Source organism: Thamnophis sirtalis, unplaced genomic scaffold, assembly GCF_051295495.1.
Source record: "Thamnophis sirtalis isolate CommonGarterSnake01/CBP01778 unplaced genomic scaffold, rThaSir2_p1.2 scaffold_4, whole genome shotgun sequence".
NCBI classification, from domain to species: Eukaryota; Metazoa; Chordata; class Lepidosauria; order Squamata; family Natricidae; genus Thamnophis; species Thamnophis sirtalis.
Genome location: NW_028261384.1, coordinates 139,332,688 through 139,360,187, shown reverse-complemented (window position 1 = coordinate 139,360,187; position 27,500 = coordinate 139,332,688). Strand labels below are relative to the sequence as shown.

The window sequence follows — 27,500 nt, the reverse complement described above, 5'->3', positions numbered from 1 at the left end:
AACTAGCGTCGGAAGGGACCCTGGAGGTCCTCTAGTCCACCCCACCCACCCCTCTTCAAGCCGGAGCTCCCATCCCATTCGAGGCCCATGGCTGCCCCCCCCCACCTCCTGTTTCACCCCCTTTCGTGATCTTTCCAGGGTCATGTGGACGGACTGGGAATCTTCCCGCCACATTTGCCAGTCTCTCCTGGAGGCCAAAGTCTACTCCCGATTGGTCGACTTCGACAGCCACCTGGACGACATCCGGCAAGACTGGACCAATCAGCAGCTGAACGCCGAGATCGCCCAATTAGTGTCCGTCGCCAATGGCAGCGCGTGAAGGAGCCCACGCCCGCTTGCCAAAGGATCTGAACTCTTGGTTCCCTAACCTTTAGGAGCATTCGGGATGCCAGACTAGCCAGGATAGAAGCCGGGATCACGTGATTTTGAGGCCCCGCCCCTTTTAACGGCAAGGCGGCCATCTTGATTAGCTCTTCCCGCCACCACAGACGCCTCTCTTGAAAAGGATGAATTTGCGTTGAAATTTGGTGGGTTTTTTTCTTGTTTAAAAAAGCAGCGATTTCTCTCCCCCCTCCAATTTATCCAAATACTGGTAGTCCTCGATTTACGACCGTAATCGAGCCCCAAATCTCTTCTTCGGTGTGACATTTCTCGTGTTTTGCCCCGTTTTACGATCTTTCTTGCCGCCGCCGCGAAGCGAATCACTGCGGTTGATCAGTTCGTAGCCCGGTCGTTAACCGAATCTGGCTTCCCCTCCCCCACTTTGACTTTGCTCGTCGGAAAGTCGTGAAAGGGGATCCCCCGGAACACCGCGACGGTCGTAAGTATGAGTCAGTTGCCGTGCATCCACATTTTGATGCTGTGAGCCCGGCCATGCGGCCAATGTTATACACGAAAATCATCAATTACTTTTTCCGGTGCTGCAGTAACTCTGAACCGTCACTAAACAAACCGTCGTAAGTTGAGGACTACCTGTGATTTGAGAAGATTGATTCCACTTTACGGCGCTCAGATTTTATATTTGTAAAATATAAATATATCAGCCAGGGGGAAAACCCCAACCGCGTTTCTTAGTTTAAGGACCCGAATTAAACGTTCCACTCGGTGTGTTTGAAAGAGATCTGTTTATTTCCAGAGGATCGAGCGGATCAGGAAAGGAAATTGGATCCGGGGGGAGACCCCCTTCGCTCTGCTCCTGATCGCTGGCTGAACCGTTCAATAGATCATCCCTTTGTTTTCATCCCGGGGTTTCTTAATCTTGTCGAAATTCTTCAGGACGCTGTCGTAGATCACAGCCTAGGAAATAGAGAGGAGGGGGGGTTAGGGGGGTCTCGGACCGCAGTCACAAAGCGAGTTCGAAAGTTAAGAGAAAAACCTAAAGGAAGGGATAAGGAGCTTTTTTTTCCCCAAGAGGCAACTGGCAAATAAAAAATATAAATAAAGAGATGATAGATAAACATAGATAGCTGATAGAGATGGTAGAGATAGATGATAAGATATAGATGAGATATGGATAGAGATGAGAGGTGATAGGTGATTGATAGATAGATGGATGATAGAGATAAATAGATGATTGATAGTTATAGTTCAATGATAAGAGATTGATAATATAGAGGATAGATTGATGAGAATGATATAGTTGATAGAGATAAGAAGAGATAGATACACATACATACATATATAGAGATGATAGATGATATAGATCGATTGATGATAAACAGATGATAGAGATTGATATACATGAGAGATAATGATATAGAGAGATAAGGTGATAGATATATAGAGAGATAGATGACAGATTGATGATAAACAGGTGATATAGATGATAAAGACAGATGATAGACATAGTTGATAGATGAGACAATGATAGATGATAAAGGTGATAGCAATATAGCAATAGCAGTAGACTTATATACCGCTTCATAGGCCTTTCAGGCCTCTCTAAGCGGTTTACAGAGAGTCAGCATATTGCCCCCAACAATCTGGGTCCTCATTTTACCCACCTCGGAAGGATGGAAGGCTGAGTCAACCCTGAGCCAGTGAGATTTGAACCGCTGACCTGCTGATCTAGCAGTAGCCTGCAGTGCTGCATTTAACCACTGCGCCACCTTGGCTATTGATAAAGATAGATAGGTAGATAGATGATAGATAAGATAGATACATATATAATGATATATAGATGATAGATTGGTCGACTGATGATAAACATATAGGTGGTAGAGATTTATAGACATAGATGAGATAGATGATACAGAGAGATGATAGGTGATAGATAGATAGAGATAGATAGATAGATAGATAGATAGATAGATAGATAGATAAAAGATGACAGATTGATAAACAGGTGATATATATAGATGATAAAGATAGATGATAGACATAGTTGATAGATGAGATAGACAATGATAGAGAGATGATAGAGATGGATGGATGGATGGATGGATGGATGGATGGATAGATAGAGATGATAAATAGATGATAGATGGATAGGTCGATTGATGATAAACAGATAGGTGATAGAGATTGATAGATATAGATGAGATAATGATACAGAGAGATGATAAGAGGTGATAGATAGATGATAGATAGATAGATAGATAGATATAGATAGATAAAAGATGACAGATTGATATATATAGATGATAAAGATAGATGATAGACATAGTTGATAGATGAGATAGACAATGATAGAGAGATGATAGAGATGGATGGATGGATGGATAGATAGAAACATAGAGATATGATAGATGGATAGGTCGATTGATGATAGATAAACAGATAGGTGATAGAGATTGATAGATATAGATGAGATAGATAATGATACAGAGAGATGATAAGAGGTGATATATATAGATAAAGAGAGATGGAAGTTTGATGATAAGCAGGTGATATATATATATAGATGATAAAGATAGATGATAGACATAGTTGATAGATGAGATAGACAATGATAGAAAATGGTAGAGGTGATAGATACATACATATATACATACATACATACATACATACATACATACATACATACATACGATATATAGATGATAGATAGATCGATTGATGATAAACAGATAGGTGATAGAGATTAATAGATATAGATGAGATAGATAATGATAGAGAAATGATAGGTGATATATATAGATAAATATAGATAGATGATAGATTGATGATAAACAGGTGATATATATAGATAAAGATAGATGATAGACATAGTTGATAGATGCAATAGACAATGATAGAGGTGATAGATTGATTGATAGATAGATAGATAGATAAACAAAAACAAATGAAAAACTCAAAAGATCGGATTCCCTGGGCCACTGTTTTTTCCCCCCCCTCCTGCCGTCAAGTTTTCTATATTTCTAAATTTCCCCGAAAGCTACTGAGCCAATGGAGCAAGGGGAGGGTCAGAGAGGAGCCCTTGGCTCTCCGCGCCATCCTTGGCTGGGTACACTACTCCAAGTTGGCAAACTTTGGGGACATTTGTGTCAAAGGTGGAAGTTTTTTTTTTTAAATAAATAAATTAAAAACAGGCCTTTTGTAACCCCTGTACAGAATTCCTCCGGGCTGCGGGGGGTGTTTGAGACCATTATTCCGGGTGGATTTGGGGGTTTTTTTGGGAGGGAAAATAAAAATATTTGGGAAACGGTATCCGCGCGGATTCTCCCCCCGGGAGAACTCACATAAATGTTCCTCAATTCGTTGACCATGAATCGGATTTCGGCATATTCCGCTTCGTCGATCTCGTGGACCAGCTGGCGGTAGTCGCCCTGTTAAGCGAACGGAGAAGGAACAAGCCACGTTTTGAGGCGTTAACCGTGTTTGAATGCCGATCCCGGATGGCCCGGATTTGAATGGGAAAGGAGGGGGGGGGACTTACCACGTGGGGACTTTTGGCCGCTTTAGAAACCGCGTCGCCCCGTTCAGAATAATACCTAAGGAAGGACGAGAAACCGACTTTGATCTCGGGGAGTGAAGCACACACACACACCCTGTCACCGGGAGAGAAAGCGGGGTGGGAGTCCTGGGTTCGAATCCTCCCCCCCAACCTTGAAAGCTTTCTAGGAGGAGTCCCACCTGGTCTCTTCCTGTCCCCCCAACCTACCTCGCAGGGCTGTTTGTGAGGAACGGGCTAGAAAACAAGAGTTGGCGATTTCTAGTCCCGCTTAGTTAGGCGTGAAATCCAGCTGGGAGACTTTGGGCCAATCACCAGGACATGGGAGAGTTCTAGTCCTGCCTTAGGCATGGAAGCCCTTTGGGTGACTGGGCCAATCACCGGGAGAACTGGGAGTTCTAGTCCCACTTTAGTCATGAAATCCAGCTGGGTGACTGGGCCAATCTCCAGGAGACTGGGAGTTCTAGTCCCGTTTTAGCCATGAAAGCCAGCTGACTTTGGGCCAATCACCAGGAGACTGGGAGTTCTAGTCCCACTTTAGGCTGACTTTGGGCCAAACACCAGGAGACTGGGAGTTCTAGTCCCACTTTAGGCTGACTTTGGGCCAATCACCAGGAGACTGGGAGTTCTAGTCCCACTTTAGGCTGACTTTGGGCCAAACACCAGGAGACTGGGAGTTCTAGTCCCGTTTTAGCCATGAAAGCCAGCTGGCTTTGGCCCAATCACCAGGAGACTGGGAGTTCTAGTCCTGTTTTAGCCATGAAAGCCAGCTGACTTTGGGCCAATCACCAGGACACTGGGAGTTCTAGTCCCACTTTGGGTCAATCACCAGGAGACTGGGAGTTCTAGTTCCACTTTAGGCATGAAAGCCAGTTGGCTGACTTTGGGCCAATCACCAGGAGACTGGGAGTTCTAGTCCCACTTTAGGCTGACTTTGGGCCAATCACCAGGAGACTGGGAGTTCTAGTCCCGTTTTAGCCATGAAAGCCAGCTGACTTTGGCCCAATCACCAGGAGACTGGGAGTTCTAGTCCCACTTTAGGCTGACTTTGGGCCAATCACCAGGAGACTGGGAGTTCTAGTCCCGTTTTAGCCATGAAAGCCAGCTGACTTTGGCCCAATCACCAGGAGACTGGGAGTTCTAGTCCCACTTTAGGCTGACTTTGGGCCAATCACCAGGAGACTGGGAGTTCTAGTCCCACTTTAGACACGAAAGTCAGTTGGCTGACTTTGGCCCAATCTCCAGGAGACTGGGAGTTCTAGTTCCACATTAGGCAGGAAAGCCAGCTGGGTGACTTTGGATCAATCACCAGGAGAAGGTGAGTTCTAGTCCCGCCTCAGACACGAAAGTCAGCTGGGGAACTTTAGGCCAATCACCAGGAGAAGGTGACTTCTAGTCCTGCCTTAGACACGAATACGATCTGGATAATTTGCTTTTCATTGAAGGATTAACAATATGCCACTTCAGTGTTTCTCAACCTTCGCCATTTTGACTGGTACAGACTTCAACTCCCAGAATTCCTCAGCCGGAATGAGGAATTCTGGCTGAGGAATTCTGGGAGTTGAAGTCCACTCATCTTAAAGCTACCAAGCTCGGGGAAACCTGTCCCATATTATTATTATTATTATTTTCTCTCCACTGTGGTCGTAAGTTGAGGACTACCTATAAACCAGTTTTTTTTTTCTTTTAAAAAGAAAAAAAAAAGGCCGATGAGCTCAGCCTTTAAAAGCTCAGTCAGAAACGCCTACAAAATTACAGACACATAATTTTCAAACGCCGAGCCAAAATTAATCAAAGAAATAGACATAAAATAGGTTATTGGCTCGATTATTATGAATCATTAGGAAACTTGACATTATTGAAATCATGTGGAGTTTTCCCTTATGCCCAAGGCGTTTCACAGCTAAAGCACCCCCAATACAGATCCGCCTCGACTCACGACCACAATGGAACCCCATATTTCCGTCGCTAAGTGAAACAGTCGTTAAGTGAGGTTTGCCCCGTTTTACGACCTTCCTTGCTACAGACGTTAAGCGAATCATTGAGGTTACGCCAAGTCCCTACTTTCTGTGCCGCTGTAACTTCGGACGGTCGCTGAAGGAACCGTCGTAAATCGAGGACTATCTTCCTCACCCCGGTTTCTAGCATTTTGGGGGGTGGGTGAAACCCAAGAGGAGGCGTGTTTCCCATCCCTGCCAGGAAAACTATCTTAAAAAAAAAAAAAATCTGCGCTTTTGCCAATTGCAAATTGAGGCCTTGGTTCTCTTGGGATCCTGATGTAATTGAAGGCAAGAATTAATTGTTCTACCGGTCTCTCTCGTTGGGCCAGATCTTATTGTTCCATAATCTGATCGTTCGGAGACACGTCCCCGTTTAACACCGCTGGATCTCAGGGCAAGGGAGTTTAGAGCAGGAGGAACGAGGCGGATTTCCTTCGGAGTGACTTCCAATCAATCAATCAATCAATCTATCTCTATCTATCTATCTATCTATCTATCTATCTATCTATCATCTATCTATCTATCTATCTATCTATCTATCTATCTATCTATCTATCATCTATCTATCTATCATCTATCTATCTATATCTATCTATTATTCTATCTATCTAGCATCTATCTATCTATTATTCTATCTATCTAGCATCTATCTATCTATCTATCTATCTATCTATCATCTATCTATCTATCATCTATCTATCATCTATCTATCATCATCTATCATCTAACTATCATCTATCTATCTATTATTCTATCTATCATCTATCTATCTATCTATCTATCTATCTATCATCATCATCTATCATCTATCTATCTATCTATCTATCTAACATCTATCTATCTATCTATCTATCTATCTATCTATCTATCTATCTATCTATCATCATCATCTATCATCTAACTATCATCTATTATTCTATCTATCATCTATCTATCTTTCTATCTATCTATCTATCTATCTATCTATCTATCTATCATCATCTATCTATCATCTAACTATCATCTATCTATCTATTATTCTATCTATCATCTATCTATCATCTATCTATCTATCTATATATCTATCTATCTATCTATCTATCATCATCTATCTATCTATCTATCTATCTATCTATCTATCTATCATCATCTATCTATCTATCTATTATTCTATCTATCATCTATCTATCTATATATCTATCATCTATCTATCTATATATCTATCATCATCATCTATCTATCATCTAACTATCATCTATCTATTATTCTATCTATCTATCTATCTATCTATCTATCTATCTATCTATCTATCTATCTATCTATCTATCTATCTATCTATCTATCTATCTATCTATCTATCTATCTATCTATCTAGCTATCATCTATAAATGTGTGTCTGTGGGCGTGTGTCCCAGCACAACTCTGGAACGCCTCGAGCGATTTCAACCAAACTTGGTACACAGATGACTTCCTCTCCGGAAACCAATACTGTGGGGGGTAAGACACCCCTAACACCCCTGAGAGGCGTGCGTTCTGTTAAGATACAGCCTGTTGTGCCTTAAAATGGCTTCTACCGTACGGCCCTAAAATGGCTTCTACCGTACCGCCCAGTGGAGCTGCCATGGTAACGGCTTCGCAGTACTCTACAGGTGGGCTCCCTCTGTTGTGAATTGGGATAAATAAAGGCCCGAGCCAGGCCGGATTGAAAGCTAGTTTAGAAATAAAAAGAAAGGCCCAACTTCAAATATTAAAATGGAGTTTGAGGCCTGAAAGTTTAGCTCACCTGGACCAAAAACTCTTTTAAATCAGGGCAAAGCAGAGATTTAGGATGATTTTTTTTTTTTAGCCTCTTGAAAAGGGTTCTACATTCTCCACCTGCTCCACAGGTAAATCCTCGACTTACGACCTCAATCGAGTGCCGAATTTCCATTGCTAAAGAAGACATTCCTTAAGGTTTTGCCTCATTTTACCACCTTTCTCGCCACAGTGATTCAGTGAATGGTTGAACCCTGTTTTGGTAGGGGGGGGTTGGACTAGATGACCTAAAAGGTCCCTTCCAACTCTTGTTATTCGGAATCTCTGCAAGATTTAGCGACGCAGAGGTGGTATTCAGCCCCTCCCCTCCCCCCCACCCTCCTCCGGCGCTATGCCATCCTATTTAGGCACATTTTTTAGGCCGGGTGCATGCGCGGAAGGGGTGCGCGCCCGCAAACCGGTGGGAACAAAACGTGAAACCCATCGCTGGCTTCCCCATTAACTTCGCCTCGTCCGAAGGTCGCCAAAAGGGATCGCGCGACCGCGGGAATGCCGCGACCGTCGTAAATACGACTCAGTGGCCAAGTGTGTGAATTTGGGTCCCGTGACTGCGGGAGATGCGGCAAAGGTCGCTAAGTGTGAAAAGCGGTCATAAGCCTCTTCTCCTCCCCTGCCGTGATTTTTGACCCGTCACTAAACGAATCGTTGTTAACGATCTGTAATCTAGCCCGGCCTCTTTTGCTTTGAACCGGATATTCTGAAAAGCTGTGCAGGTTGCACAAACCACAGCTTTTCAGAATGTCAGGTTAGGAGCAAAGAGGGCCAGGTTTAAACTGTCATTCCAGCTCCACGGCCTGGGTGAGTTCGGACTCTTTTTTCTGGCCCGTTGCAAAGCAGGCAGAGAGAACTCTGCACGCGGCCCAAAGCTGGCTAGAAGAAAAACAGATGTGCCATAACAAAGGAAGGAAGGAGGGAAGGAAGGAGGGAAGGAGAAAAGAAAGGAGGGAAGGAAGGAGAGAAGGAAGGAGGGAAGGAGAGAAGGAGAGAAGGAAGGAGGGAAGGAAGGGGGAAGGAAGGAGGGAAGGTAGGAAGGAGAGAAAGGGAAGGAAGGAGGGAAGGAGAGAAGGAGAGAAGAAAGGAGGGAAGGAAGGGGGAAGGAAGGAGGGAAGGAAGAAGAGAAGGAGAGAAGAAAGGAGGGAAGGAAGGAGGGAAGGAAGGAGAGAAGGAGAGAAGAAAGGAGGGAAGGAAGAAGGAGAGAAGAAAGGAGGGAAGGAAGGGGGAAGGAAGGAGGAAAGGAGAGAAGAAAGGAGGGAAGGAAGGGGGAAGGAAGGAGGGAAGGAAGGAGGGAAGGAAGGAAGGAGAGAAGAAAGGGAAGGAAGGAGGGAAGGAGAGAAGGAGAGAATAAAGGAGGGAAGGAAGGGGGAAGGAAGGAGGGAAGGAAGAAGAGAAGGAGAGAAGAAAGGAGGGAAGGAAGAAGGAGAGAAGAAAGGAGGGAAGGAAGAGGGAAGGAAGGAGGGAAGGAAGGAGGGAAGGAAGGAAGGAGGGAAGGAAGGAAGGAGAAGGACAGAAGGAGGGAGGGAAGGAAGGAAGGAAGAAGTAGGATTGTTGTAAAATAAGATGGGTGTATGGGATGGTAAGAAAGCAATCTCAATTGTATTGTCAATTGTAGGGGAGAAAAATTGTTATAAATACTTATTATTAACAACAGTTATGAGATTATATAATTGTGAATGTATATATGAGAAATAAAAATTAAAAAAAACAAAGGAAGGAAGGAAGGAAGGAAGGAAGGAAGGAAGGAAGGAAGGCAGGCAGGCAGGCAGGGAGGAAGGAAGGAAGGAAGGAAGGAAGGAAGGAAGGAAGGAAGGAAGGAAGGAAGGAAGGAAGGCAGGCAGAAACCTTTACATGAAGGCGAAATAAAAGTGAAATAAACTATTTGGGAGTGTGAAAGGATTACAGGCAGCCCTTTACTTAAGAATCATTTCGTGATCGTCGAAGGTTACAAAAGCACTCCACAAAACCGACTTATGGATGTTTTTCACACTTAACGACCGATGGCAGCATCCCCAGGGTCACGGGATCTAAATTCAGGTGCTTTGACAACTGGCCTGTGATGCGCAGCGTCACAGATCCATATTTGCAACTTTTTTAATGCATTTATTTTTTGTGCAAAATCAACGAAGGAAGCCCGATTCGCTTAACGGCGGTGGGATTCGTTTAACGAAGGGGCCAAAATAAAAATCAAACCAAGGACTTTCGCCTGCTTCTTGACTCTGCCTTCAGACTTACTTGGAGATGTGTGTTTGAAACCCTTCCAGCTTCGTCCGAGCCGCGGTCAACAGTTCATAGACTTTTTCCTAGAATGGAGAGACAAAGAGAGAAGGGGAAAAAATAATAATAATTGAATTGTAATTAACAAGGGAATGCTGTGTTCCTCGAGCTCAGAGGCTTTAAGATGGGTGAGCTTCAACTCCCAGAATTACCCCTCCAGCATAGCTTGTGTAGGGTCAATTTATATATAGCTTGTAGAAGGTCAATTATAAATAAAGTTCTTTATAAGGTTATAAAGATAAATGAGATTGGAAAACATTGATCTAATGGTTGAAGACGGTATCTGAAAATCCGAGTGCCAACTTAAAACAATACAGAATAGGATACAATAGTATAGAATGAAAAACAGTATAGAATACAATAGAATATAGAGTCCTCCGGGATTGGGCGGCCTATAAATCTATTAAATAAATAAATCGATTAAATAAATAGAATATAGAAATAGAAAAGAATAGAATAGAACAGAATAGAATAAAAACAAGGTGGTGTTAACAACAGGAGGAAGGGATGGTAAATAAAGCAATCCAAACTGTACATTATAACTTATTAAAGGAAATAATAAATGTATAAGAATGATAAATGTAAAAAAGCAGAAGAATTATGTGGAATGTATACTTAAAATGCTATGTAAGAGAACAAAAATTTAAAAACAAAATTCTGAAGAAAAAAAATAGAAAATAGGATAGAATAGAATATAGAAGAGAACAGAGAATAGAATAGAATATAGAAAAGAATAGAAAATAGAGTATAGAAAATAGAACAGAAAATAGAATAGAATATAGAAATAAAAAAGAATAGAAAATAGAATACAGAATATAGAATAATATAGAATATAGAAAATAGAATAGAATATAGAATAGAAAATAGAATTGAATAAAGAAATAGAACAGAATAGAAATGGAATAGAATATAGAAATAGAAAAGAATAGAAAATAGAACAAAATAGAATACAAAATAGAATAGAATAGAATATAGAAATAGAATAGAAAATAGAATATAGAAGAGAATATAGAACAGAGAATAGAAAATAGAAAATAGAAGAGAATATAGAAGAGAATAAAAGAATATAGAAAAGAATGTAGAAGAGAATAGAACACAATAAAATAGAATATAGGAATGGAATGGAATAGAATAGAACAGAAATAGAATATTAAAATAAAATAGAATAGAAAATTGACTAGAATGTAGAAATATTGTGTATAGAAACAATGAAATAGAATATAGGAATGGAATAGAATAGAACAGAAACAGAATACAGAAATAGAATAGAATAGAAAATAGAACATAGAAGAGAATATAGAACAGAGAATAGAATATAGAAAATAGAAGAGAATAAAGAATATAGAAGAGAATGTAGAATAGAATAGAATACAATAAAATAGAATATAGGAATGGAATAGAATAGAACAGAAATAGAATATAGAAATAGAATATAGAAATAGAATAGAATAGAAAATAGACTAGAATATAGAAATAGAATAGAATATAGAAGAGAACAGAGAATAGAATATTGAAAATAGAAGAGAAAATAGAAGAATAAAAGAGAATGTAGAAGAGAATAGAACACATTAAAATAGAATATAGGAATGGAATGGAATAGAATACAACAGAAAGAATATAGAAATAGAATAGAAAATAGAATACAGACGAGAATATAGAAGAGAACAGAGAATAGAATATAGAAAATAGAAGAGAATATAGAAGAGAATAAAAGAGAATATAGAAGAGAATGTAGAATAGAATAGAACACAATAAAATAGAATATAGGAATGGAATAGAACAGAAATAGAATAGAATAGAAAATAGACTAGAATATAGAAATAGAATAGAAAATATAAAAGAAAAGAGAATATAGAATAGAATAGAATTCTTTATTGATCAAGTGTGATTGGACACACAAAGAATTTGTCATTGGTGCGTAAGTTCTCAGTATACATAAAAAATACAGGCAAGTAACGGGTTTCGGGACAAGAGACATCTCACCTGCACCGCCACCCCAAAATTATTCCCGTCTTCGATCCGGGGTACGAGGAGCTGCAGCCAGAGACAAATCTGGGGAAAGAGACAACAGATCGCAGCTAAGCGTCCTTTCGATGCCCAAGAAACCTTCGCCGGCAAACTCGCCAAGACAATTTAAACGAGGATTCCTCGCGATAGCTCACCACGTTCAGCTTCTCCTTGGCGCCCTGGATCTCCGGCTTGACGCGGTTCAGCAGAGCGGTGATCTTCTCGTTGTGGCAAACCGGGCCGCACGGCGGAGCTGGGGAAGGAGGAGAGAGAGAGAGAGACCAAGATTTGGGGGGAAGGAGGGGGGGCTTAAAGCAAAGACACCCCCTCCCCGGGAAAAAGATGGCTGCCCTTCCACGCTAGGGGTAAAACGGAAGCGGGAAAACGACCTCCCGGATGGGAAGGGAAAGAAGAGTTCTGTGGGGTTTTATTATCTGGTAGTCTTCCGACTTTGGAAGACGGAATCGCAGATTTGGAAGGGACCTCGGAGGTCTTCTAGTCCAACCCAAAACATCTGGTGGCAAGTTGTTCCACTGGTCAATCGTTCTCCTTGTCAGGAAATTTCTCCTTATTTTTAAAATATACTAGCCGATAACCCGGAGAAATAGGTACGTATTTAGTGTCACAACCCCTGGTATGCCCCAAAAGGAAGCAGTCTGCTTCCTCCCATATTTGGGCATACCAGGGGTTGTGACACTAAATACATACCGATTTCCCTGGCTCAGCTGATAAAGGAGGAGAACCTTGTGGCTTAGTGGTTAATACAACTGCTTAATATGTAATACAGCCCAGGTTCAAATCCCAGTAAGGGTATGGCTAGCTGATGAGAGCTAAATAGCTTGAAATAGATCTATACTAGTCTCCCTTTATTTATTTATTTATCAGTACAAATGCAACACTATCTATCTATCTATCTATCTATCTATCTATCTATCTATCTATCTATCTATCTATCCATCCATCCATCCATCCATCCATCCATCCATCATCTATTTATCATCTATCTATCATCTATCCATCATCTATCAATCTATCTATCTATCTATCTATCTATCTATCTATCTATCTATCATCTATCTATCTATCTATCTATCCATCCATCCATCCATCATCTATTTATCATCTATCTATCATCTATCCATCATCTATCAATCAATCAATCAATCAATCAATCTATCTATCATCTATCTATCTATCTATCTATCTATCTATCTATCTATCTATCTATCTATCTATCTATCTATCTATCTATCTATCTATCTATCTATATCTTCCTCAACTTATGACCACAATTGAGACAAACAAGACATTTGTTAAGAAAGTATTGCCCCACTTTATGACCTTTCTTGCTACAGTTGTTAAGCGAATCACTGCGGATGTTCAGTGAATGACACGGCCGTTGAGTGAATCAGGCTTCTCCATGGACTTGGCTCACTACATGGTCGTAAAAGGGGTTCACGTGAACCCAGGCTCATGCAACCGTCGTAAATAAGAGTCAACTGCCATTTTTTCCAAGGTGACTGTAACTTGGAATGGTCGCTAAACGAACTATTTAGTTATAAGTCAAGGACTACGGTCCCTGTATAGATTTCAATGGAGTTAAGAGCCAGAGTGCTGGGCTGAATGCACAAGATTGAAACTATGGGGAGTCCTCAACTTACGACCAGAATTGGCCCCTGAATTTCCATGGCGATGCCAGGCCAGATTGTTAAGGGAGCCCGGCCTGGTTTTACCACTTCTTTGGGCCACAGGTTGTTAAATGAATCACTGCGGTTATTAAGTGAAGCCTGTGGTCATTAAGCGAATCCAGTTTTCCCCGCCCCAGACTTGGTTTGCGAGAAGCTGGCAGGGAAGGAAAATACATGCTGGAAATTGGATCACATGACCGTGGAGATGTTGCGACGGTCGTAAGTGCGAGGACCTGTTATAAGTCACTTCCCCCCCAGTACAGGTAGCCCTCGACTTACAACAGTTCATTTAATGACCATTTGAGGTTACGCGGGCCCCCAAAGCAGTGACTTAGGACTATTTTTCATATTTACGACCTCATGCGATCTAAATTCAGATACTTGGCAACTGACTCGCCTTTATGACGGTCGCAGCCCGAAGTCCTGGGGGGAGGGGTGTCACGCGATCCCCTTTCGGCAACCTCCCGTCAAACAAAAACAACGAGGAGGCCCGTATTCCCTTCACAACCGGGCGATTCACTTAACAACCGCAGGAGTTCACTTAACGACGGTGGCCCAGAAAAATGGGGCGAAGCTCTCTTTTGAAAGGGACATCAATGCGGGGCCTCCACGGCGGCCAATGGAGGTCGAGGACTGCCTGTAATCTGGTCGCTAAATGAATCGCCGTGAAGCTGAGGACAGGCCTGTAAACTTGCTGAAACCAGCTAATAAACTGGATAATAAACGTTGGGATTCATAGCCAGAGATTAAAAGGGAAAACAGAAACCAGTTTCGCCCGTGGAAAGTTGCACAAAGAGATCTTGTTACTCAAGAAGGGACTTTTTAAATCATGGTGCAACGCTAAATTGCCTTCACACCCAGGCCCCGAGGCCTCTTCCCGCCTCGCTAAATCCTCCGCAGATTAGCTGCTCATCCGAGGAGCTGGGCTGCTTAGATGCTGTCTTGATCCTGTCATTTCATGGGATTGTCTTAGTTGGAGAAAAAAAAAAGATTCAAAAGTTTATAGAAGTTTTTTTTTTTTAAGCTTGGCCCCTTTAAGATGGGTGGACTTCAACTCCCAGAATTCCCCAGCCAGCATGGGAGGTAGTGACCTCAGCCATTTAAGATGGTGGACTTCAACTCCCAGAATTCCTCAGCCAGCATGGGAAGTAGCAACTTCACCAAGTTTAAGATGGGTGGACTTCAACTCCCAGAATTCCTCAGCCAGTATGGGAGATAGCAACCTCAGCCATTTAAGATGGTGGACTTCAAGTCCCAGAATTCCCCAGCCAGCATGGGAGGTAGCAACTTCTCTAAGTTTAAGATGGGAAACTCCCAGAATTCCTCAGCCAGTATGGGATATTGCAACCTCATCCACTTAAGATGGTGGACTTCAACTCCCAGAATTCCTCAGCCAGCATGGGAGGTAGCATCCAGCCACTTAAAATGGTGGACTTCAACTCCCAGAATTCCCCAGCCAGCATGGGAGGTAGCAACTTTAGTCACTTTAAGATGGTGGACTTCAACTCCCAGAATTCCCCAGCCAGCATGGGAGGTAGCGACCTCAGCCACTTAAGATGGTGGACTTCAACTCCCAGAATCCCTCAGCCAGCATGGGAGATAGCGACCTCAGCCACTTAAGATGGTGGACTTCAACTCCCAGAATTCCCCAGCCAGCATGGGAGATAGCGACCTCAGCCACTTAAGACGGCGGACTTCAACTCCCAGAATTTCCCAGCCAGCATGGTAGGTAGCGACCTTGGCCACTTAAGATGGTGGATGTCAACTCCCAGAATTCCCCAGCCAGCATGGGAGGTAGCTACTTCAACAAGTTTAAGATGGGTGGACTACAACTCCCAAAATTCCCTAGCCAGCATGGGAGGTAGCAACTTCAGTCACTTAAGATGGTGGACTTCAACTCCCAGAATCCCTCAGCCAGTATGGGATATTGCAACCTCATCCACTTAAGATGGTGGACTTCAACTCCCAGAATTCCTCAGCCAGCATGGGAGGTAGCAACTTTAGTCACTTTCAAGATGGTGGACTTCAACTCCCAGAATTCCCCAGCCAGCATGGGAGGTAGCAACCTCGGCCACTTAAGATGGTGGACTTCAACTCCCAGAATTCTTCAGTCAGCATGGGAGATAGCAACTTTGGTCACTTAAGATGGTGGACTTCAACTCCCAGAATTCTATGCTGGCTGGGGAATTCTGGGAGTTGAAGTCCACCCATCTTAAAGGGGCCAAGCTTGAAAAAACACCCGTAGAAGAATGTTTTTCCACCCAGGCCTCTTTTAAGATGGGTGGAGTTCAATTTTAATACACATTAAAAAGGGACAGAGGCGCATCAGTCGCGACTGCCATCTTGACTTTTTTGACCTTCCCCCAAAAAGGCCTCTCAACTACTTTGTACCTTTGTCTTCATCCTCTGATGCCTTCTTAGCACTCTTCTCTTCTTTTTTCTCCTCCTTCTCCTTCTCCTTCTCTTCTTTCTGCAGAGAGGGAGGGAGGAAAGGAAAGAGTATGGAGAGAAGGGAGGAGGGAAGGGGGGAAGAAAGGAAAGTATATGGAGAGAAAGTGTATGGAGAGAAGGGAGGAGGGAGGGAGGGGAGGAGGGAAGGAAGAAAGGAAAGGAGAGAGAGAGGAAGGAGGGAAGAAATGAAGGGTGAGAGGGAGAGAAGGAAGGAAGGGAAGAAGGGTGGGGGAAGGAAGGAAGGAGAGAGGGAAGAAAGGAGGAAGAAAGAAGGAAGGGACGAAGGGAAGAGAAAGGAGGGCAGGAAAAAATGAAGGTGGGAAGGAGAGAGGAGTGAGGGAGTGAGGAAGGAAGAAATGAAGGAAGGGAAGGGAAGAAGGAAGGGAGGCAGAGAAGGAAGGAAAGTGGGAGGGAGGGAGAGAAAGCAGGGAGGGAATTAAGGAAGAAGGGAAGGAAGGAGAAAGAAGGTGGGAATAAAGGAGGAAGAGAAGAGGGAGGGAGGGACGAAAGGAAGGAAAGAAAAAATGAAGGAAAGGATGGGGTGGGCGAAGGAAGGAAGGAGAGAGGGAAGAAATGAAGGAAGAAGAGAGGAGGGAAGGAGGGAAGAAGGGTGGGGGAAGGAAGGAGAGAGAAAGGAGGGAAGAAATGAAGAAAAGGAAGGGAAGAAGGAAGGAAGAATGAGGGAGAAGAAAAGGAAAGGCAGAACAATCGTGATTTACCTAACGGACGAATGAAATATCTCCAGCCCTCAGCCAGGAGTTTGACATCACAAGACCCACGAATAACATCCTGGCTTGTAGTAAACCCCGATGAAAATAACCCCCTTCCTCCTCCTTTTATCCTGGCTGTCCTCGATTCACTACCCCATTCATTTAGCGACACTTCAAACGGTCCTCACACTTCTGACCAGGGCAGCATCAAACACGATCAAACGTCGGGAGTCTTGGCCACTCCTTGGCACAAACCAAGGACTCGCTTAACGACCGTGTGCCCAACTTCACAACGGCAACGATTCGCTGAACCCCCGTGGCCAGCAAACTTCCTAAAATGAGGCCAACGCCTTCCTTGAACAGGTGTTTCGTTTAGTGACATACATTTGGGCTCCAGGGGGTTGTAAGTCGAGGACCCACCCGGGTTTAATCCTGGGGAAATTAATTTTGCAGGGCCTGCTGGAGAGTAAAATGCTCAAAAGAAACCGGCAGGGCAAAATGAGGGGGTGGAAGATTTAGGACACCCCAAAGCCGTTTCTCAACGGGGCAGGGCGGATTTTTTTAAAAATCCCAAGCGTTACTTAACCGTAAAAACGTGCCAAGAAATTTCTCTTTATCCCTCTGGGGATAAAGGAGAAGGTAGAAATTAAATCAGGGTGGAATCGTAACAGGATTCAGCTTCTTTTCTTGGGTTGAATCCCAGTTGGAAAGAAAGAAAGAAAGAAAGAAAGAAAGAAAGAAAAGAAAGAAAGAAAGAAAGAAAGAAAGAAAGAAAGAAAGAAAGAAAGAAAGAAAGAGGAAGGAAGAAAGAAAGAAAGAAAGAAAGAAGGAAGGAAGGAAGGAAGGAAGAAAGAAAGAAAGAAGAAAGAAAGAAAAGAAAGAAAGAAAGAAGAAAGAAAGAAGAAAGAAAGAAGAAAGAAAGAAAGAAAGAAAGGAAGGAAGAAAGAAAGGAAGAAAGAAAGGAAGAAAGAAAGAAAGAAAGAAAGAAAGAAGAAAGAAAGAAAGAAGAAAGAAGAAAGAAAGAAAGAAAGAAGAAAGAAAGAAGAAAGAAAGAAGAAAGAAAGAAAGAAAGAAAGGAAGAAAGAAAGGAAGAAAGAAAGAAAGAAGAAAGAAAGAAGAAAGAAAGAAAGAAAGAAAGAAAGAAGAAAGAAAGAAAGAAAGAAAGAAAGGAAGAAAGAAAGAAAGAAAGAAAGAAAGAAAGAAAGAAAGAAAGAAAGAAAAGGTTTGCCCATTTCTGAAACTTTGGCGGGGTCTCCTGGGGTCTCTTGGGGAGGGGGGGAAGCAGCTAAATCACCCGTCCCTGAAGAGATCTGTCTGGAGGGGGATCTGGGAAAAAGAATCAGCCTTTCGTTCCAGGACGCAATTCAAGGAATCCACTGGCTTTTCGGGATGTGAATCTGTCCAGGATGAAGAACAGTTACAAACAGTGTTTTGTCACTTTAAGAGGGGTGGACTTCAACTCCCAGAATTCCTTAGCCAGAATGTTTTAAGATGCATGGATTTCAACTCCCAGAATTCCCCAGCCAACATGCTTTAAGATGCATGGATTTCAACTCCCAGAATTCCTCAGCCAGCATGTTTTAAGATGGATGGACTCCAACTCCCAGAATTCCCCAGCCAGCATGTTTTAAGATGCATGGACTTCAACTCCCAGAATTCCTCAGCCAACATGTTTTAAGATGGATGGACTCCAACTCCCAGAATTCCCCAGCCAACATGCTTTAAGATGCATGGATTTCAACTCCCAGAATTCCTCAGCCAGCATGTTTTAAGATGCATGGACTTCAACTCCCAGAATTCCTCAGCCAACATGTTTTAAGATGGATGGACTCCAACTCCCAGAATTCCTCAGCCAACATGCTTTAAGATGCATGGAATTCCTCACAGCCAGCATGCTTTAAGATGGATGGACTTCAACTCCCAGAATTCCCTAGCCAACATGCTTTAAGATGCATGGACTTCAACTCCCAGAATTCCCCAGCCAACATGCTTTAAGATGCATGGACTTCAACTCCCAGAATTCCCCAGCCAGCATGCTTTAAAGATGATTGGACTTCAACTCCCAGAATTCCTCACAGCTAGCATGCTTTAAGATGTATAGACGTCAACTCCCAGAATTCTCCAGCCAGCAAGCTTTAAAGATGATTGGACTTCAACTCCCATAATGCTCCGGTCTTCCATGCTGGCTGGGGAATTCTGGGAGTTGAAGTCCACTCCTTTTAAAGTGGAGACAAGCTCTCTGCATGCTCACAGGCTTGTCAAAATAGCCATTTCAAAGCCCTCCTTTCCCTTCAAGGACTTTATGGGCAATTTAACGGTCAAACAAACCAGGATGACCAATAACTAACCCTCATCTGGTTTGCGAGCAATTCCAGTCACCAAGATTTGCCAGAGAAAAGTGAAGCCGTGGTTTTTTAACCAACCCAAAATATGTCCGGTCGTAACTGTGGGTCCTTTACTTACCTCCCGCTGTTTGCGACGTTCCTCGTCCTTTTTGGGATCCGGTACGGGGATATCTAATTCGGCGCGGAGCGAAACCAGATCTGCCACATTCAATTCAGGAGCCTAGAAAGAGAAAAAAGGGATATTTTGCTCCTGCTTGACATTTCTGAGTATCATCTCCTCATTTGGGGGCAAACGGGATTCGAACTCACAGCTCACTCGGTTTCCCGAATCTTTCAAAAGAATAAAGGAAGGTAGGAAGACTCCCAGGTGCGATACACAACAGTCCTCAAATTACAACCGCAAATGGGAGCAGAATGTCCGTCTCTAAACAAGGCGGCTGCTCTGTGAGTCACACCCAATTTTATGCCCTGGAGGGGGGGGGGGTTAAGCCTGGGCGTTAAGCGAATCACGCAGCTGTTAAGTGAATTCAGCTTCCCCCGTTGCAGCCCCCGGGAAGGTCGCAAAGCCCGTCACAATTACCGAACAGTTGCAAAGTGCCTGAATTTTAATCACGTAATCTTCAACGGTCGTAAGTTTGAGGACTGGCCATAAGTTCCTTTTTTTTTTTTAGCACTGCTGTAATTCGGAATAATCACTGTAGGGATGGTCGTAACTTGAGAACTGATGTTAGAATTGAACTTTGAAAATTTGGGATTGTTAGCTGGTTCAACGCTAGCAATTGCTGTTTTATCTACAGCTAGTCCTCGAGTTACGACCACAATGTCTGTTGCTAAGGGAAACAACTGTACTGATTCACTTAACAACTGTGTGGCTAACTGCACTGACTCACTTAACATCCGTGTGGCTAACAACTGCACTGATTCATTTAACAACCGTGTGACTAACAACTGTACTGATTCACTTAACAACCGTGTAGCTAACAACTGCACTGATTCATTTTAACATCCGTGTGACTAACAACTGCACTGATTCATTTAAGAACCGTGTGGCTGACAACTGCACTGATTCATTTAACATCTGTGTGGCTAACAACTGCACTGATTCATTTAACATCCCTGTGGCTAACAAATGCACTGATTCATTTAACAACCGTGTGACTAACAACTGTACTGATTCACTTAACAACCGTGTAGCTAACAACTGCACTGATTCATTTAACATCCGTGTGACTAACAACTGCACTGATTCATTTAACAACCGTGTGGCTGACAACTGCACTGATTCATTTAACATCTGTGTGGCTAACAAATGCACTGATTCACTTAACAACCGTGTGGCTAACAACTGCACTGATTCACTTAACAACCGTGTGGCTAACAACTGCACTGATTCATTTAACAACTGTGCGGCTAACAACTGCACTGATTCACTTAACAACCACGTGGATAATAACTGCACTGATTCATTTAACAACCGTGTGGCTTAGAACTGCACTGATTCATTTAACAACCGTGTGGCTAACAACTTCACTGATTCACTTAACAACTGTGTGGCTAACCACTGCTCTGATTCACTTAACAACTGTGGGAAGAAAGGTCGTAAAACGGGGCAAAACTCACTTTACAAATGTCTCGCTTCACAGGGCTCGACTGGTCGTAACTCGAGGACTATAGGTATGGCTTGGCTGTACATTTTGAGTGTTGTTGTCTTTTCTTGCAGGCAATTATATCCTTTTCAACGCCCCAATCATTCCCATCTTTTTATCTTTTTAATTTTCATTTTGCGCCCGAAGGCTGCCTTACCTTCAGAAAATTACTCAGTTCTACAACTTTCTCAGGAAATCTTCTGGCGACAAGTTCTTCCGCCTGAAGAAAGAGGGAAGAAAGGAAATATTAAAAGTTGGAAAGAATTTAAAACGATTTGCCGATGAAAAGAAGAAAAAGGTTCACCCAATCAGGTCTTTAACTCAAATAATGTCTTAGATGAAAAGAAATTAAAATATTTCAGGTGAAACGAAACGAAAATCATTTCACACTCAACGAAATGAAAAACGTTTGAGATGAAAAGTCGTTCACAATATTTTACGTGAAATGAAACAAAAGAAAAACATTTCAGATGAAACGAAATGAACAATATTTCACAGTAAATAAAATTCTTTTTACATAAAATGAAATGAAAAACATTTTATACTCAATGAAAAGAGAAATGTTTGAGGCGAAAAAGTCATTCAAAATATTTTACACGAAACCCAAAAAAACATTTCAGACTCGAGGAAATGAACAATGTTTTACATGAAATGAAAAATATTTCACAGTAAATGAATTTTTTTTTTACATGAAATGAAAGAACATTTTCCAATCAATGATATGCAAAACATTTCACAGTAAATGAAAATTCAAAACATTTCACATTAAATGAAATGTAAAACTTTTTATGACGACAATATTTTACAGGACTAAAAGGTTAGGTGCCGATAACCCACACCGGCAGCCATCTTTAAGTAGTAATAATAAATATTAATAACAATATTAATGAATAATTTATAAATCAGTCAGCCAGATGTTCAGGAATTGTTGTTGTTATTATTATTATTGGTGAACTAGAATTGCCAATCTTCCTAATTTCTGGCCCGTTTCATCTGAATGGGACTATGGACTTTCGGATTATTATTATTATTGTTGTTGTTGTACAATTGTATCACAGCGGCCAGTTGTTTCGCCGGATTTGGCATTGGTTACTAGTCGGGCCCCACCCAGGGGCCTAGGACGTCGTAACGTATTTTCGTAATATGCGTGCAGATCCAAGCAGTGCGGCTTTTTGCATTTGACTGATGGTGATTTTGTCAATTTTTAACTGTTTTAAATGTAATTCCAGTGCTTTTGGAATAGCACCCAGTGTGCCGATTACCACTGGAATTACCACTGCTGGTTTGTGCCATAGTCGTTGAATTTCGATTTTCAAGTCCTGGTATTTTGCGATTTTTTCATGTTCCTTCTTGTCGACCCTGCTATCACCTGGTATTGCGATGTCTATGATTGTGACCTTATTTTTCTCAACCAGTGTGATGTCTGGTGTATTATGCGCCAGTATTTTGTCCGTTTGTATACGGAAATCCCACAAGATCTTGATTTTCGGTGACTTTTTCGGGCTCAAAAACCCACCAGTTTGTTGCTGTTTTAACATTATAATTTTTGCACAAATTCCAATGGATCATTTGCGCTACTGAATTGTGCCGCGATTTATAATCAGTCTGCGTGATTTTTTTTTACAGCGGCTGAGGATGTGATCAACAGTTTCATCAGCTTCTTTGCAAAGTCTGCATTTGGCATCATCCGAGGATTTTTCGATTTTGGCCTTAATGGCATTTGTGCCGATAGCTTGTTCTTGCGCAGCCAGGATTAGTGACTCTGTTTCTTTCTTTAATGTACCTGTTGTTAACCATAACCAAGTTTGTTCACTGTCCACTTTATCTTTTATTTTCTCCAGAAATTGGCCATGCAAATGCTTTGTTCTGCCAACTCTCCATTCTTGATTTTATCGCATCTTTTCTGTATTCTTGTTTCGTCTGTTGGGCCTTCAGTAGATTTTTGTTCTTTACTTCGATTAATAAATGTTCTTGACTTTCTTTTAAATAATCAGCCAGTGCATGTTTTTCTTCTTCAACTGTTTGCTTCACTTGTAATAATCCTCTGCCGCCTGATTTTCGGGGCAGATATAGTCTATCAGTATCACCACGTGGATGTAAACTGTAGTGCATTGTCATTAGTTTCCTGGTTTTTCGGTCCAAAATGTCCAAATCAGCTTGTGTCCAGTTAACTATACCAGCTGTGTATCTTCTAACTGGTATTGCCCAGGTATTTATGGCCTTGATTGTATTTCCACCATTCAATTTAATTTCAAAATTTTCCTAACTCTGTTGGTGTATTCTCGCCTGACAATAGTTTTTAACTTCTCCATGCTTGATGTTATCCAACTGCAGAATGCCTAAGTATTTGTAGGCTTCATTTTCGTTGCATTTAATTAGTTGGCCATTGGGCATTTCAATTCCCTCACATGCAGTGATTTTGCCCCTTTTTATGGATACAATGGCGGATTTTCCCATGCCAAACCGCATTGAAATATCGGTGCTGAATACTCGGACTGTGTTTGTCAATGATTGGATTTCTGTTTCTGACTTTCCATAGAGTTTCAAATCATCCATATATAGTAAATGCGAAATTTTTTCCGCTTCTTTGGCTGTTTGGTAGCCTAATTTCAGCCACTTTATCTTTTATTTTTTCCAGAAATTGGCCATGAAGTGCTTTGTTCTACCAACTCTCCATTCTTGATTTTATCACATCTTTTCTGTTGTTGTTGTTGTTATTATTATTATTATTACTGAAATAGAATTGCCAATGTTCTTAATTTCTGGCCCTTTTCCTCTGAATGGAGCTGTGGACCATGGGCTATTAATAAGGTTCCACCACAAAACCGCGGACGACAAAATCGCGGTCGACGAAAGCGCGTATGTGACGTCATCACAGCGCGACGAAAAAGATCGAAAAATGTAAAAATAAAGCGAAAACCTTACCCTAACCCCCCCAAACCTAACCCTAAACCTAACCCTTAACCTAACCCTAAACCTAACCCTTAACCTAACGAAAAACCTAATGCTAACCCTTAACCTAACCCTAAACCTAACCCTTAACCTAACCCTAAACCTAACCCTAAACCTAACCCTTAACCTAACGAAAAACCTAATGCTAACCCTTAACCTAACCCTAAACCTAACCCTAAACCTAACCCTAAACCTAACCCTTAACCTAACCCTAAACCTAACTGTTAACGTAACGAAAAACCTAACGCTAACCCTTAACCTAACGCTAAACGTAACGCTAACGCTCTAAACCTAACCCTAACCCTAAACCTAACCCTAACCCTAACCCTTAACCTAACCCTTACCTTTATGTGAATCGGCTTGCTGTAATTTAATTTTTATTTCAATTTTTCGATCTTTTTCGTCGCGTTGTGATGATGTCACATACGCGATTTCGTCGACCGCGCTTTTGTGGAACGCGGTTTTGACGAGTCACGATTAATAATTATAATTACAATTTTATTCGATTTCCGTATGCCCTCGAAATTTGCTGGGGACGGGACGAAGGGGAGGGTGGAGCAATTGGAGGCCGATTATTCCCGTCCCCTCCCCAAGATTTTGAGGCGGGGGGGACCGCCGGGATGACACCGTACCCCAAATTTCTCACCTGGACGCAAAGTTTCTCCTTGAAGGAATTCACCTGGTCAAAGAGAAAGAGAAAGGAGGGTTAGGAATGAAAGGGGAAACCTTGGAAGCTGGCGCAGAAGAGGATCTCGGGCGCCTGGCCAGGGGATGGGACACCCGATCCCCCGCTACACCTGTTGGACTTCTCGCTCGGCCGAGCGTTTGACAGGGGACGGGATGAGGTGCCAAGGCAGCCCCTCCCGGCCAGCCTGAATGCTTTTGAACCAGCATTCAAGGCCCCGCCCCCCTCTTCGTTTTGGACCCCACAGCAATCCAACAGGTGAAGCGTTCTCTCTAACGCTCTTCCCCCCTCCTGCCCAATCCCCCCCTCCTAGACCCCCCCCAAAACAGTCCCCTCATTGTCTGCCTCCAATCTGGGGGTTCTGCTCCAACTTCTTCGGGGGGGGGGGCTCCCCCTTTTCTCCATTCTAGCAGGCCGCTCGGAATAATTCAACAGGTGAAGCTTTCTCTCCTCAAACATGTCCCTACCCCCCACCCCCCCACCCCCATCACACCCAGGATCCATGCCCCCCCGCCCCATTTTAGCAGCCCTCTCCCCCTGCCTGCTGGGAACAATCCAACAGGTGAAGCTTCCTCTCTACCACCCCTCCCCAAGACCTCCTCCCCTTTACCCCCCCCCCCCAAATCCTGAGTGGATTCCCTCCTTGCCTGCCTCTGATCCCGGGATCCAGCTCTGATTTCTCCCCCTACCCACCCAGGATCCTTTCCCTCCTCCCCTTCCCCATTTTAGCAGCGCCCCCCTACTACTAGCAGCAATCCAACAGGTGAAGCTTTGTTTTCCCCCCTCCCTCCCCATTTGAGGGCCCCTCCTTGCCAGCTGGGAGCAACCCAACAGGTGAAGCTTTCTCTCCCCCCCCTCCATTGTAGCACACCCCCCCCACTTGGAGCCATCCAACAGGTGAAGCTTTCTCCCCCCCCCCTCAATCCCACTTCCCCTTCTATTTTAGCAGAGCCCCTCCCTGCCTGCTGGGAGCAACCCAACAGGTGAAGCTGTCTCTTTTCCCCCACCCCTTCCCCCTTTTAGCAGGGCCCCTCCCTGCCTGCCAGGAACAATTCAACAGGTGAAGTTTTCTCTTTCCCTCACTCCCTTCCCCGTCTCCATTTCCGCAGCCCCCCCTACTGAGAACAATTCAACAGGTGAAGCTTTCTCTTTTTCCTCCCCACCCCTTCCCCATTTTAGCAGCCCCCACCCTGCTACTTCTGGCAGCAATCCAACAGGTAAAGTTTTCCCTTCTCTCCACCCTCTACTCATTTTAGCAGGGCCCCCTCCCTGCCTGCTGGGAGCAATCCAACAGGTGAAGCTTTCTCATCCCCCCTCCCCCTTCCCCCTTTTAGCAGGGCCCCCTCCCTGCCTGCCAAGAACAATTCAACAGGTGAAGCTTTCTCTTTCCCCCTTCCCCCTTTTAGCAGGGCCCCCTCCCTGCCTGCCAAGAGCAATTCAACAGGTGAAGCTTTCTCTTTCCCCCCTCCCCCTTTTAGCAGGGCCCCCTCCCTGCCTGCCAAGAACAATTCAACAGGTGAAGCTTTCTCATCCCCCCTCCCCTCCCCCATTTTAGCAGGGCCCCCTCCCTGCCTGCCAAGAACAATTCAACAGGTGAAGTTTTCTCTTTCCCCCTTCCCCCTTTTAGCAGGGCCCCCTCCCTGCCTGCCAAGAGCAATTCAACAGGTGAAGCTTTGTCTTTCCCCCCTCCCCCCTTTAGCAGGGCCCCCTCCCTGCCTGCCAAGAACGATTCAACAGGTGAAGCTTTCTCATCCCCCCTCCTCCTTCCCCCTTTTAGCAGGGCCCCCTCCCTGCCTGCCAAGAACAATTCAACAGGTGAAGTTTTCTCTTTCCCCCTCCCCCTTTGAGCAGGGCCCCCTCCCTGCCTGCCAAGAACAATTCAACAGGTGAAGCTTTCTCTTTCCCCCTCCCCCCTTTTAGCAGGGCCCCCCTCCCTGCCTGCCAAGAACAATTCAACAGGTGAAGCTTTCTCATCCCCCTCCCCTCCCCCCTTTGAGCAGGGCCCCCTCCCTGCCTGCCAAGAACAATTCAACAGGTGAAGCTTTCTCATCCCCCCTCCCCCCTTTTAGCAGGGCCCCCTCCCTGCCTGCCAGGAACAATTCAACAGGTGAAGCTTTCTCTTTTCCCCCACCCCCTTTTAGCAGGGCCCCCTCCCTGCCTGCTGGTAGCAATCCAACAGGTGAAGCTTCCTCTTTCTCCCCCCACTTCCCAACTTTAGCAATCCCCCCTTTTCTGGTAGCAATCCAACAGGTGAAGCTTCCTCTTTCTCCCCCCACTTCCCAACTTTAGCAATCCCCCCTTTTCTGGTAGCAATCCAACAGGTGAAGCTTCCTCTTTCTCCCCCCACTTCCCAACTTTAGCAATCCCCCCTTTTCTGGTAGCAATCCAACAGGTGAAGCTTCCTCTTTCTCCCCCCACTTCCCAACTTTAGCAATCCCCCCTTTTCTGGTAGCAATCCAACAGGTGAAGCTTCCTCTTTCTCCCCCCACTTCCCAACTTTAGCAATCCCCCTTTTCTGGTAGCAATCCAACAGGTGAAGCTTCCTCTTTCTCCCCCCACTTCCCAACTTTAGCAGCCCCCCCTTTTCTGGCAGCAACCCAACAGGTGAAGCTTCACACACACCCACCCCAAAAATCCCCTGCAGGCGGAAGTCCAACAGGGCAGGCCGCTCCCACGCGGTCCAGGCTTCCTTCCCGGGGCTTACCTGCGCCTCGCAGACGGGGGAGATCTCCAGGGTGGCCATCGGGAGGACGGAAGGGCTTGGTGGCGGTGGTGGAAAGAAGCGGGCTTTGGTGCACGTCCGAAAGGGCTGACCCGGGTTTTGGGGGACGTGGGACGGAGGGTCGGCTTGCAAAGGCGGCGGAGCGGAGACCGAACAGCGGCTGGGCGAGAAGCGAAAACGAAAGGGGAGAAGCGGGGAGGAGAGAGAGAGCAAGCGGGCAGGGCTTCCTCCTTCCCCGGGCCTGGGAGGCGGGGTCCACGGGGGGAGAGGCGGGTTGGGGGAAAAGGAAGGAAGGACGGGCGGGATCGGCAGGCCGCCATCCAACCGGGGCAGCCGC

The 27,500-nt window shown here is 44.0% G+C and overlaps 2 protein-coding genes across 3 annotated transcripts in view; one reads left to right on the top strand and one right to left on the bottom strand.

Moving 5' to 3' along the window:
- The window catches only part of EMC9 (ER membrane protein complex subunit 9), a 9,629-nt gene extending 8,524 nt beyond the window's left edge, over positions 1-1,105 (top strand). For both annotated transcript variants that reach the window (XM_087714247.1, XM_087714246.1), the window contains one exon: positions 139-1,105. In XM_087714247.1, the coding sequence (XP_087570373.1) occupies positions 139-319 (181 nt within the window). In that variant the 3' untranslated portion in view covers positions 320-1,105. The remainder of the gene's footprint in view (positions 1-138) is intronic.
- Positions 1,106-1,107: 2 nt separating this feature from the next.
- Positions 1,108-27,366, bottom strand: PSME1 (proteasome activator subunit 1). The gene is made up of 11 exons (XM_087714245.1): positions 27,146-27,366; positions 24,403-24,435; positions 20,962-21,024; positions 19,277-19,378; positions 16,044-16,122; positions 12,120-12,217; positions 11,941-12,009; positions 9,916-9,983; positions 3,878-3,932; positions 3,681-3,767; positions 1,108-1,296 (listed from the first exon to the last, which is right to left on the bottom strand). Exons 1-11 carry the CDS (start codon positions 27,182-27,184, stop codon positions 1,216-1,218), a joined length of 774 nt encoding a protein of 257 aa, XP_087570371.1. The 5' UTR covers positions 27,185-27,366; the 3' UTR covers positions 1,108-1,215.
- Positions 27,367-27,500: the final 134 nt, after the last annotated feature.